Source organism: Anguilla rostrata, chromosome 1 (genome assembly GCF_018555375.3).
Source record: "Anguilla rostrata isolate EN2019 chromosome 1, ASM1855537v3, whole genome shotgun sequence".
In the NCBI taxonomy this organism is placed as follows: Eukaryota; Metazoa; Chordata; class Actinopteri; order Anguilliformes; family Anguillidae; genus Anguilla; species Anguilla rostrata.
The window spans coordinates 3,325,001-3,338,482 of record NC_057933.1 but is presented as its reverse complement, the minus strand read 5'-3'; the positions used below and the strand labels follow the sequence as shown (position 1 = coordinate 3,338,482).

Here is a 13,482-nt window from a genome sequence, read left to right as displayed (position 1 = left end):
AATTAGACTAACCTGCATGTCTTTCGGGCTGGTTGATCCTATCCCAGCATGCAGCTGGTGAGAGGCAGGACCATTGTGCTGCCCAGCTTCCACCTCAAGAACATGTGAATCATCTGCAGTATATCACCACAATGCATATGATGTTTTATGGGCTGTAGATTCCTTTATTCTATGATTCTAAATTGAATCAATGTGTCAGTCTGGGTTGGGGGACACAAGTTGACCCTGCGTGCAGCGAGTTCTGAGTAACGTGTGAGCAAATGGAAACTCAGAAATGTAACATCCTTTGTCATGTGGCGTGGAAATACTATGTTTAAAAATATCTTTATTTTGTTCTTTTTAGCTAGCCATCCCATAATTCAGAGCAGTCTAAAGATGTTTAGCAGCTGGGCAGTATGTAAAATGTTGTGTTAAATCACACTCACCCACCCACTCCCTTTCACCCCAATCACAAAATCCATCACGTTTTTTTTATTTATTTGCATATACTTTTTTTATTACATTTTTATTACAAAGGTCGAACATTTTTTTTTCACGCATAGAAAACAAAATACAAAAAAAGGAAAAAAAAAATCATACAGCTATTCAGGTGTACAGTCAGAACTACACAACCAAATAAAAAAAGGAAAAGTAAAAGTAAAAAATAAAAAAAGTAAAGAATCTTGCTTTAAAATCCAATTAGCGAGTCACAACGAAGGGAGAACCGGAGGACGCTAACATTCACATGGAACGATCGACTCTGCGTGCTGTGTGACAGGGTACGCATGCAACGACTCCGTGCGCGAAACAAACAGGCCTAACGTCTGGCGCCCCCTAGCAGCGAGCCAGAGTACTTACTACGACACATGACACGGCTTCTTCTCTAAAACACCAAATGAAGAGGTGAGGGAGGAGGGAGGAGAATTATGGGATGGAGGCTCTGAGATACAAAGCACACTTATGTGGGGGGGGGGGGTTGAGGGGAGTCAATGGGTTTGGTGGGTGGAGGGGCAGACGGTGAAGCACTTTCGATGAGTATTTTTCTAACGGAGAAGTTTGTGCCTGTACAGGGGTGCTGCTGGCCGGAGCTGAACCATGCCCAGCACGCCCCCCTCCTACCACCACCCCCTCCACCAACCCCAACCCCCCTGGGGTGGAATCCCTTCTCTTGTCGTCTCACAGGTTGTCAGGTGGCCTAGTAGTCCTGAAACACAATGAAATCTTCATTAAAGATACAGCATTACAGATATAGACAGAGCAGCTGCATTCATTAAAGATCACCACTTAGCTTTCATTCCAGATGAGGATGAAAATTTAATTTTTTTGTCATATTTGTCTTCTATTGTGAAACTGTGCAATATGCTGATGCTAATCTTACACACCTGAACTCACCACAGGTGTACAAGTGAATTAGAGAGTAACTGCCAATAGCCTCCATTCAAAGGCAGGCTGTTAACAAGTATGTGGTCGGATATACACAATACATTATAATACATTGATATCAGGGGAAAGCACATCACAACACATTTTCACAAATGATCCGCAAATTTGAGAGAGGAGCAACTTACGGTTCTCGGTTTTTTGTTCATCTTCAGGTCAATTCTAGAAAACCAAAAGGAAACCCGTTAAAGGAAATAGAGCTGGGCATTCCACCGGTCGCCACGGTGACCGCAGGCCCACTCAACAACACACGACAGAACCACAGAGACACACTCGAACAGGAACTGGAGTGTCATGGGGGGGGGGGGGTCCAGCTGTCCCCTACACACAACTTCCTGTTCCCTTCTGTCAGGGAATGACGGGGAAGCCGTGGGTAGGGCAAATCTGAACCCCCAAAACACCAACTAATGGGAACAGAACCGAGATGAACCCCCATTTCTTAAACACTGTTCAATTCGACTGAACCACCACGACTGGAAATTTCTCAGATTGCCCACCCCATCTCCAGAATTCAAATATTAATATAAGAGTTTCCAAATCCTGGAAAATTGCTTTTTTTAATGATCACCATTACAAATAACTTGGGGAAATGTTTTGGTTTTAAAAACTTATTCTAATTTTTTTTTTTTTTTGGTAATAATCTGTGAATTTCACAGCTTTTTGACAAGGCTTAAACGGTTTGTGCTCAGCCAATGTTTAAGAAACACAGGGCACCAAATGGATGCGCTGCACACACAATCACATGACACAATGGAACGAATGGCTGAGAACTAATGCTAAGGCACAGGAAAGAGGGAGGGAGAGGGGGAGGGAGAAAATGAGGCGAGAACGAGAGAGGAGGGGGGTAAGAACTCAGGGTGAGATGGAGGGAGAGGGGGAGAGGAGAATGGGAGGGACGGGAGGGATGGGGTGGCCGAGAGGGAAGGGGGGACACTGCAGGAGTACTGAATTAAAGGTCAAACTTACTCAAAGTCATAATCAAACATGCCAGACGGGCTAAGAGCAGCGTTAGGGGAGGAAGAAGGCAGGAGACATTAATACACACAGAGCCCTTCAGTTACACTGACCAATCACAGGGCCTGCCCAGCTACGTTAACCAATCACAGGGCCCTCCCAGCTACACTAACCAATCACAGAGCCCTCCCAGCTACACTAGCCATTACTAACAGTAGGCAGCAGTGTAGTATAACGGGTAAGGAGCTGGCCTCCAGGTAGGATGCGGTCGTTGTACCCTTGAGCAAGGTACTTAACATGCATTGCTTCAGTATATATCCAGATGTATGAGTGGATGCGATGTAAATGCTATGCATGTGAAGTGAAAATTTGGTGAAGAGGTTCAGTAATTTGTTGGGTATGAGAAGGGCCTAACTGCATAAAAATTAAGAAAAAAAATGTCCATGGTTACAGCAATGCTTGTGAAAGGGGAAATTCTGCTTTTAAATCTGTTTGTATCCCACAAAACTAGAGAAGCATCGATAATAAATAGCTATTCCAAAATAACTGAAACAATCTCAAACTTTAGCGGCTAATTATTCCTGTACAGAGAGGAAGCAGGTTGTTAGCTGCATGTTAATTTAGCCTCGTTTAAACTAAGGCATTTTGTGTGCTCAGTTCAAAGTGAATGCAAAAGCAGGGAACTAGAGATTGGGCAGACACAAGCAGTTTAACTCACTGGCTACAGGGACAAGGAAACTGAGGAGAATCGCTTAGCATCCAAAACCGGCAACTCCCTGCTTCACCCGAGACTCTCTCAGAAGTCAGCCATAATAAAACAGGGATTAGGCGGCTGGGATGTCAGCAAACCCACGAGCAGAGGAGCTCAGCCAATCACGGAGTACACTGGTAACAGCCAACAGAACATTTCTGATGGCGATTGGTTGACACTTTCTGATGCTTTCTAGCAATGTCCACAGGAATCCCAGAACTATACCCAAAATATTTGAGGTCCCCACACTGCAGCCCTATAGGACTGGAGTCTGAAGACCCACACTGAAGCCCTACAGGACTGGAGTTTGAGGTCTTCACACTGCAGCCCTATAGGACTGGAGTTTGAAGACCCCACACTGAAGCCCTACAGGACTGGAGTTTGAGGTCTTCACACTGCAGCCCTATAGGACTGGAGTTTGAAGACCACACACTGAAGCCCTACAGGACTGGAGTTTGAAGACCCCACACTGAAGCCCTACAGGACTGGAGTTTGAAGACCCACACTGCAGCCCTACAGGACTGGAGTTTGAAGACCCCACACTGCAGCCCTACAGGACTGGAGTTTGAAGACCCCACACTGCAGCCCTACAGGACTGGAGTTTGAAGACCCCACACTGCAGCCCTACAGGACTGGAGTTTGAAGACCCCGCACTGCAGCTGGAGTTTGAAGACCCCGCGGTGCTGTGTAACCTCATTCTCAGGAGATGGCGGTGGGCTGGCGGGGCGGGAGGCTGGCCTACCTGTGCCGGTTCTTGTTTTTCCGTTTCTTGTGGCTTCCGTGGTGACTACCCGAGGAAGAGGAGGCCGCTTTCTGAGGCTTCATCCCCTGCAGGGCTCCGTCGGGGTCCTCGGTGTCCTCCTGGCTCGGCTCGTTCTCCTGGTTCTGGAAGTCGGGCGAGTTATCGCTCTCTGTGCCGCTGCCCGGCTCACCTGGGGGGCGGGGCTTGTATCAGTGACATCACACTTCCGTAGCTCTGAGAGTCAACACCAACGTTCTTCCCAGATAGCAAGTGACTCCGGGCCAAATCTGCACTGAGTCCAGCAAGGCAGTGCTGGCTATAGGCCAGAATCGGCCCAGTTCCGGCCTGGAGTCGCTTGCTATCAGGGATCCACTTTGGTAAGTCGCTCTGGATAAGAGCATCGGCTAAGTGTAATGAAATCAGAGAGAGATGTCTGACAAAACAAACAGTACTCACGTTTTTCAATTAGCTGGTCCTGTATCCCCCCTAAAGCACTGACAGCCTACAATGATAACACACACACAAACAGCAAGACAGACTGAGCATGGATTGTGTGAAATTATGAAAGATAAACATGGGGGAAACTGTTCCTAGCACCAGTTATGACTGAATAATAGCAGCAATAACAAACAGATGCCCCCTCTAGTCAAACCAAATGAAGGTCTAGTGACAGCAAACTAAAGCTTTAAAAAAGACAAAACTGGTGGATCAAAGGAAGGCACTTTACCGCAACAGAAGTGACCGACGATTTACTGAAAAGACGTTCCGCCTCTTTGAACTTTCTGTTTCTTCTGTCATTCTTGCTGTTGGAGTTTCTGCAACAAAGTTATGTCATGTGTATGTGTTAAGTATACATAAAGCTGTACGGATTTCATTTACCATGCGATTCTGAATTACAGTACTTTAAAAAAAATCATACAGCAACTCACTTTTGGTTGGTGAGGTAACGATCCCATCCTCGGATGATGTTCCCGTACATCTGAGTGTCTTCCAGGTAACTCCCCTCAAACGCATAGATCTGCCGCTCCAAGTTTGCCAGTGTCTCCTGCAACAAAATACAACACAGGATTCCAATTATTCCTCTACATCTTGCAACTAGTCGTGGCAACTAGGTAGTTACTGACCTCTTAGTTACTCATGGCAGGTAGTTAACGTCAATGATACGGAGACATATCTAAACTAGTGGGTCAAACCGGGCTTAGTGGCAAGTAGGTTTGTTTGGGTGCTAGCTAACATGCTAGCTACTCAGTAACTTCAGTGACAATGTTAAACAGACCCTCGCTTTGACTTAATATTATATTTAACAAGCAAGCTATACAGATATTGTGTGTGAATTGTCAATAGGGGTGGGACTTTATGGACGCAATAACTTATCTACTTAAGCGAGAAAATAAGTTAGCAAGTACGTAAAATACATAAGATAGATAACCGTGGGTTACACTAGCCACAAGATCGCTATAGCAGGAAAGTACAACTTGTACAGTGCAACTCGCTACGTTATGTAACTCGCTAGCTAATGTTAACGTTAGCGGTGTGGTTGATTTTGAACCATTTATCCTAGTCTAGTTATGATAACGTTATATAAACAGTCTGTTTCCAACTGTTAGCTAGCTGTGTTCCGCCTACTTTCCGACATACAAAGGAAACAAGCTCTTAAACCAACTTTGATTTACAGACATGAACCTAGGCCTCCCAAAACCATATTTCCAGCGGACTTTCCTGATTTGTTATGCGGGGATAAACTCGCCTGAGAACGGCCAAGCCTCCAGCGCCACTACGCGTAGCAGGCTACGTGCTATTCACAACAACGGATTACGCAGCTTCACCAAATAAACCAACCAATCATTTTGTTTCGTTGCGGACGTAACGTAACTATGTCGCTAGAGTTACAGGTACACGAGTAAACCCCATTCATTTGCCGTTGTTTATTTCGAAAAATGTATCAAGTCTCTCAGACGAGAGTATTTACCGCAAGTTCTTGTTTCCTCTTCACCAGTTCTGTCAGTTCCCGACGTGTGTCCGGGATCTGAGGCGGCGTTGCTTTAGCGTGCATAGCCATATTGGATATGAAAAATGAACGGAATAAAAACAAAAGGAGCTCCTTCACCAGCGCAAAAAGGCGCCTACATTTGTAACTCCGCCTGTGAACCTTACCGTGAGCTGCCACAAGAGGCAGTAAATGTGTTTGAATGATACGGGGTGGGACGTTAAGGTCATACGTCATATTCGAGAAAATGTCATAAATTTATTTATTTATAAAAGAACAATTATTTTCCCTTTGGATTTTCCCTTTTACTTTTACCCAATGTAAATACACTTAAATACCTTTTTATGTCAATGGACTTGGCTATAGTTAAGTGCGTTTAGCATTATTTATTTTTTGGAAGACGCCCTACTGTAATTCAATGAAATCTCGTTTTCCAGATAAATTCAGTTAAGGTTAAACACATTCAGTGTTGTTGAGTTCTGAACATTGTCCACAAGATATTTTATGATATACTAAGATTTGTTTGTATTTATCAGCATTCGTGGTGCCTTCAATCGGAACCAAATCACCAACACCAGATGTGGTTATACACCCTCAAACTTGCTCTGCTCATCCATCATGCTTGACTGATGGTTATAGACATGGTTCAAAGAGTCTTTCTTTCATTGCTTCAGCAGTGTACTTGCCTTCTCTTACTTCCGAAAATCTCAAATATCAAATCTCATTACTCTACATCTCTGATGTTTACTAGAATGGAATAAAAACCTTGGTCTGTAGACTCAGTGAATGTGCAAAAAAAAAAAAAAAAAAAACATGCAATATCTAAGCAGATCTGTACAGTTGAGACGAGAAGAGAAATGTACCACTTCACACAAAAAAAAAGCATTACGAGTGGAACTAATAGCCTGGATCTGCTGGCTAGATTAGCAATGCTGGCTCAATCGTGAAATAAATATTTCATAACTGATACCTACAGAGTCAGCCAATGTCTCGTATCAACTCCGGAATGCGGAATGTTGGCATCTGCGCTGGAGAGAGAGCCAGAACCCTGATGATAATACACACATTGCAATCAGTTTTCCGGGGAGAAGTGCCTCGTGCAGGGGTAGGAAAGAGGGCCATATCTACGGATTCCCTGCTCTTAATTATATCGTTAGCTAAATAATTTATTTTAAATTTAGCAAAACATTTCTTGATGGGCTCACGAATAGCAGATGTAGAATGTCATTGTGTCCCTATATGAAATATTTCACTGTGGTAAATTATCCAGTCGAGCAGTGTTTGCACATTTGGCTAATTGGTTAATTAGACCGGGGAAACTGGTGGCAATTAAAGGAAAGCATGTGCGTCAGCCCTACAGAACACTTCTGGTATATGCAGGCTTGTTGTTAGGAAACAGACCTGCCCAATTAAATTACATGCATTCTGGTCGCTCTTTGAAGTTACTTTACATGGTCTGGTGACTGCTGAATGCAAACCGTCATCACGTTTTGAGTAATTTCTAAACCATTGTCAGAATGTGGGGAAAACACAAAGCAGCGAGGTCGTATTCAAAGGGGCAGAACGTTATGTTCTTTTCAAATGTTCTGTCGAACGGAAAGTTCGTACAAAATTATTGTGTTTCATTTCTCAGGAGTCACAGGGGTCTGGCGCATTAATACTTGTAGTGGGGTAACAACGTATTGAAAACTAGACCGGTGGTTCCCAACCTCTGTCCTGGAGTACCCACGTGTATGCTGGTTTTCGGTTAATTTAAATTTTAAAAAGGTTGTTAATTTTTCTTAATAATGTGTTTTATTGTGGTTGATTATTTACCCTCTTGAACACAGGGGTAGGCTACTCCAGGACCGAGGTAGGTCACCACTGAGCTAGGCGATGCTATTGGCCAGTGTAAAGGTTGCAGCAAACCGAACATAATCAGTCTTTTAGTCACGATAATTTAGGCAGGTGTTCGTTTCGTTTAGTCCGGGGTCCACTTTAAAATGCCGACGTAACGGTTTGCGGCTCTTAATTGCTTCATTTTTGAAAGGGCGAGTGGAACGGATGGCACGGAACACGGAGGCTGCAGTTCGCGTCATAACCTCCAAGTGGCGCCAGTGGCGCAGTAATCAAACGAGTTTACCCAATCCAGGTAGGGGATTGGATAAAATGGGAAAAAGTAGGGGGATAAAGAGCAAACTTTAGTTCCTCTTTCCAAAAATGGAAACGCAGACCATGCCACACCTTAAAATCTGGCCTAACGAAGGCAGCAGTATAAACCTGGGCTGATCACCGACAAGCTTCGGCTGTGAGTGTCTCTAGGGGAGGTGTTTGGCTGTGTTTGAATTGTTCCTCATGTCCGAACCTTGCGTCCTTTTACTGATTTAGCCTGAACCTGGCACCAGGAAACCAGCCAGGAGGAAGAAGAGGACATGAAGAATTTCATGAGAATTTGAATGTTCTCATTCACTCCAGTATCATGAGGCTACATCCTCTATCTATCTATCTATCTATCTATCTATCTGTCTGTCTGTCTGTCTGTCTGTCTGTCTCATTCATACGGGACTTTTCTAACAGGGCACTCAGGGAACAGTGAAAGAATCCGGAGAAGCATAATGTAACAGCAATGGCAGTGAATCAAAAAAAAAAAAAAAAAAAAGAATTTTTATCATCAACCAAAAAAAGAAAAAAGAAATGATGAGGTGAAATAAAAACAGGCTGCGCTGGGGTCGCTGGGGGCGTGTCCTGCTTTTGCGTCCTCTCCAAAGTACGCACAGTACTCCGGGCGTCTTCAGTGCTGACACGATAGAAACGAAGTCCAGGCCCGCGGGGCCCGTCTTGGACCCGAACGCCGATTTCGTACCGTTTAGCCGCGCGGACGGGAGGGGAGAGAGAGGTAAGGGAAGGACAGAGAAAGAAGAAGATGAACGAGAGGAGAGAGGGAGTGGGTGAGAGATATGTAATAGATATGTAACAGATGAGGATGATATAATAGATCTGGCAGTGCTGGCAGTGGAAGCGCCCGGAGGCTCCAGCAGAAGGGCTCACGCAGTGACCATGCGGCTCTTATCTGGCGGTTTGGATAGCCTCCTAAGATCGTGACTGTTCACTTTTTCGTGTCCGCTCTGAGGGACATGCGTCTCTGGACTTTATCTCAAAAACCCGTATATGCTACTATTCTGGAACCCTATGCACTACAAGGGACATTCAATGACAAATGAAATCACCTTTTCCCCCTGCAACATATTTTGGTCATTCCAAGACATTTGTAGTATATTGAAAAAATAGAAATTATTTGAGTGTGTGAGGTGTGTTTTGTCGTGCCCCTGTAAATCACTCTGTATTGGGGGGGGGGGGGGGTTGATTGGTAGCCCCCCTTGTGTGGGAGGATTAGGATTTTTTTTATTTAATTTTTTTTTTTTTTTGCTTTTTCAATTCATAACTGAAAGCAGAGAACGAGGGAGTGAACAAGACCAAAGAAGAAAATGAGAGACAGAGGCAGACCCTCTTTCTCTCTCCCCCCTCTCTCTCCACCCCCCACCTCTCTCTCTCTCTCTCTCCCCCCCTCTCTCTCTCCGTCTCTCTCCCCCCCACCCCCCTCTCTCTCTCTCCCGTCTGTCTCCACCCCCACCCCCCCACTCTCTCCAGGGGCAGCCCTGGGTTCATGTGAGGAGAAGTGGACCTCTTTCAGCCAGCTCCTGAGAAGCTTGAATGGGAAGCAGAAATGTATAATAGCTAACGCACGGGCTCACGGTGGTGTGTGTCTGATACCCCAATGGCCTTGTGGGACGCATTGCTGATTATGCAACAGGAGTGTGGATGGGGGGGTGTAAGGATTGTTTTCAGTTTGGGTTTGGCTTTGAAAACAAACTTGGGGTTGAGGGCAAACATCTGATTTAGCGAGGGTGCTGATAATCCGACCCGGGTTCGGCCATTATTTAAAACTCTTTTAACCCGTTATAGCCAGGAACATTCCTGCAGTCTAACAGACAACTTCGCCCCCCCCTTCCCCACCCCCCCTTTTTTCACGAAAATACAGAAAGAAGCACTCTTGTTTTCATATGGTTGCAAGGCTTGCTTAGGTAGCCGTTGAAAATTAGCTGGAATCTGCATGGGATCTAGAAAACGCAAAAAAGAAAAACGTGTTTCACCCGAACGTGCTGAAGTTTAATTCAGCTGCAGCCACGTTCATAAGAGAACAACATGGATCAAATCGGCTCAAGTAAAATTCACCCTAATCAGAGTTATTCCAACTAACTGTACTGGCAGGAAAACAGAAACGTATGTGGGGGGCGACAGCGCAGTATAATGGGTAAGGAGCTTGTCTTGTAACCTAAAGGTCACCATTGTACCCTTGAGCAAGGGTACTTAACCTTCATAGCTTCAGTATATATGTCCAGCTGTAAAAATGGATGCAGTGTAAATGCTGTGTAAAAGTAGTGTAAGGGAGTATAAGGGCCTGTAAATGTGTGTAATGTGCTGGGAGCAGGAGGAGGTGTGAGGCAACACAGATTTGAAGTTTAAATGCTGCAGATTTCTACAGTAACCAGATGGTGAGCATCTGCGTTCTCGCATCTGCTCTCTCTGCTTCCCTGCTACAGGTGTATTCCGGCAGGTGATGAGTGTTTCCTGGGCTGTGCTGCTGTTTAAGGGCATCCAGAAGGAGGCCCTGCCCAGTGACCGAGCATCCACCGCCCGTTTGGGTCAAATCACACATCTTTATTTTTGGCTGGACCGCAACAGCGGGGCCGGCCCTACGAACGCAAATGTCTGTGACTGAGTGATTGAGTTAGTGACTGAGTGAGTGATGAAGTTACACCATTGGTCGGCCGAATTATGAAGTCACACCATTGGTCGGCCGGTCCAGCCATATACTAGGTTTTGACCTGGTCTTGTTTAAGTTTTCGTGAGTATTGAAAAAACCAACATTGATTGATACATTTCTGGATGCTGGGTTTTTTTGGGCATGTCAAAAGTTTTGTAGTTCTTCGGTATCTGGTATTGACCCCAGTGTGGTTATTTCAGAACAGGTCAGAATATTTCACATTCCACAAAAGTACATTTTGATTAGTCAAGCCATTTTTAAAAATGGGAAAAAACAGATCAATTAGGAATGTGGGGGGGGGGGGGGTTACACAACAGAGATGGGAGTTTTGCTTCACCCATAGATAGATGGTTCACAAATTCGATAAGGGGTTGTGGTATCTTGGCTCAAAAGACATAAAACAAAAAAGTACCCCTAACAGTGTATTAGAGCAACAACTTTATGTGTGTGTGTGAGAGAGAGAGGGGAGAGAGAGAGAATGCACATGTGGTGTGTATGTGTGTAGTGAGACAGACTGTGTTTGGCCAATGCACCTCTGTATTATTTAATACGGCATAGTTAAATATAAACTCAATTTAAGCACCCCTTTCTGTTTATGCTATAGTTAAGAGTCACCCCACACATATTTATTAATACCCTGCGCTGATACTGTTACAATTGCATTGGACTATTTATTTGTGTTGATGAACCAATGAAATTGTGGGGAGGGGGTGTGGCTTCCATTGGGTTCCGCCCACAATTTAACCTCAAGGAAGGGGATAGGCCAACAGCGCTCCACAAGCCTCGCCCCCACAACCCCATCCGAATGACACTCTTAAATCTGTTTGTTTAAAAAACCAACCTCTCTCAAACTCAGAAGCTCAGAAATCTAAAATCTGAAATCTCCAGGTACCCGCCGCGACAGAGAAAGAAATACAGCCAAGACCAGGAGTAACATCGGATATTGTATTGAGCACATCAAAACTGAACTCTGAGCATGGATTATGTGTCAAATAATTGCAGAGAAGCGTTTGTTCCTCCCGTACCTTTTTAAAGATGTTCTCTCAGCTGCGATATCAACATTTGACCCTCCAATACCTTTACAGCACAAGCAGAGCACTTCTCTCATCTACCGATGGCAACTCTGATTGTGCTCTTACATGCACAGGAAAACAGAACCAGGTTTAAGTGTTCTACCAGTCAGAACTTTGAATGCAGAGGAAACATGTTCTAATTTTGAGCGACTGGACCACAGTTTACATTAAGAGCCCATCGAAACTGCTATTAAATTTAAAACATTGCAAACAATAAACTAAGCATAACTTATTTTCAAAAGTATTCAGCAAATAGATAGTAAGCAGGTAAAACTTATTAAATAAACCTTCAGTTTAAATAATGCAATTTAGAAATAATTTTAATAGTATACACTTCTGTTCAAATGTTGTTTTAATTATTAAAATATGAAACAGTGATGCCACATAACTGATAGTTATGTAAGCTTGAGTTACTTTCAGACCAAAGTGGTACTTTATCAAGAAACAATATGGAAATCATTAGTTATATACTTATTACATGTTTACTACACATATACTATCTGTGTATTGAGTCTTTCAAAAACAAGTAATGCTCACTGGTAGTTCTTATGTAATTTCATGTTTATTCAACATTATCCAATTGTCTAGAAGGCCCTTAAAATAAAATTCGATGCAGATAAAATCCCAAATAATAATTATTGTTCACCAGAATGAACAGCGTTTGAAGTGCCAGGGTGAACGGTCCCAAAATGTGTAAATGTTCCCAGGTGTACCCAATACGGTGTTTTAGGTTGCAAGGAACAGGGCTGCTGCTGTTCTGCAGTATCAAATCTGGTATAAAAGCAGATCAGTGTACGGGTCACACTGACACTCACTTTCTTGGGTTAACAATGTTGAATAAATCTTTAACTCAAATAGTTATGTTATACAATAATAAATCAATAATAAATGGTAACCATTGGGGGGGGGGGGTGTTTGTTTGGTAGCTATCTCACATGGGAACATTTTTCTGTGACCTCTTTTTTTTGTTTTCTAAGATTACTTGGGGAACTTTCTGGATATTTTCTGAACCAAATGGAAGACGAAGTTGGAACGGACCCCAATGGTTCTGAAATGTACCTGGGCGTGCCACTGCGTGGACTCCTGTATAGTGTTCAGGTATTGGAAGGGAAATCAACATTATACATACACAGCTGAGCCAAACAGGAAAATAAAATAAATGAACATTTGTCACACAAGCCAAGCTCCGTTACATGTTAAACAGACTTGAAAACAACGAGCATATTGTAGAATGTTTCAGTTGGTGTGTTAACTGCATTTACTCTTTTTGTAAATTTAGCATATAGTACCCTCTTTTATACTGTATCCACAGCGGTCACAGAAATTATGAGATACAATAATAATAATAATAATAATAATAATAATAATAACAACAAAAAAACTGCATTTCAGTGTCACAAGCCACAATGCATATGGATATCTTTTTTTACGAGGCTAGTATTTGGTGTAATGCAAAAATAAAAGTATCCAAGTCAAGCTTAACTACGTGATGACAGCACAGAGAAAACTGTACAAAGAAAACAGTCTTTTGGTCCTCTCCATCAGAGAAAGAACATTTGCAGTCCTACTTGTCATTGACTATATGACACACACACAAAAAAAAACGTCTTTCTTCAGAAACTCACCTTCGTAATACAGAACACAGGCTGGGCAATGTTTGCGACCCTTTCTGCAGACATACATGGCTCCTTCAGCAGCAGTAGAAGGCTTATACTAAACCAAAGGCCTTTGATTATCGCGGAAAATAATATG

General features: G+C 43.5%; 2 protein-coding genes across 5 annotated transcripts in view; both read right to left on the bottom strand.

Moving 5' to 3' along the window:
- Positions 1 to 465: 465 nt before the first annotated feature.
- meaf6 (MYST/Esa1-associated factor 6) lies at positions 466 to 6,033 on the bottom strand. 2 transcript variants are annotated; one of them, XM_064351351.1, is made up of 8 exons: positions 5,836 to 6,033; positions 4,796 to 4,911; positions 4,594 to 4,681; positions 4,323 to 4,368; positions 3,867 to 4,056; positions 2,386 to 2,415; positions 1,548 to 1,581; positions 466 to 1,183 (listed from the first exon to the last, which is right to left on the bottom strand). In XM_064351351.1, exons 1-8 carry the CDS (start codon positions 5,923 to 5,925, stop codon positions 1,175 to 1,177), a joined length of 603 nt encoding a protein of 200 aa, XP_064207421.1. In that variant the 5' UTR covers positions 5,926 to 6,033; the 3' UTR covers positions 466 to 1,174. The 2 variants fall into 2 exon arrangements, with proteins under 2 accessions (XP_064207421.1, XP_064207508.1); XM_064351438.1 differs by lacking the exon at positions 2,386 to 2,415 and having other exon boundaries at positions 5,836 to 6,031.
- Positions 6,034 to 11,588: 5,555 nt separating this feature from the next.
- The window catches only part of rspo1 (R-spondin 1), a 38,815-nt gene continuing 36,921 nt past the window's right edge, over positions 11,589 to 13,482 (bottom strand). For all 3 annotated transcript variants that reach the window (XM_064351223.1, XM_064351133.1, XM_064351044.1), the window contains one exon: positions 11,589 to 13,482. This exon is cut by the window's right edge and continues 1,274 nt beyond it. The gene's annotated coding sequence lies outside the window, so the exon portion shown is untranslated.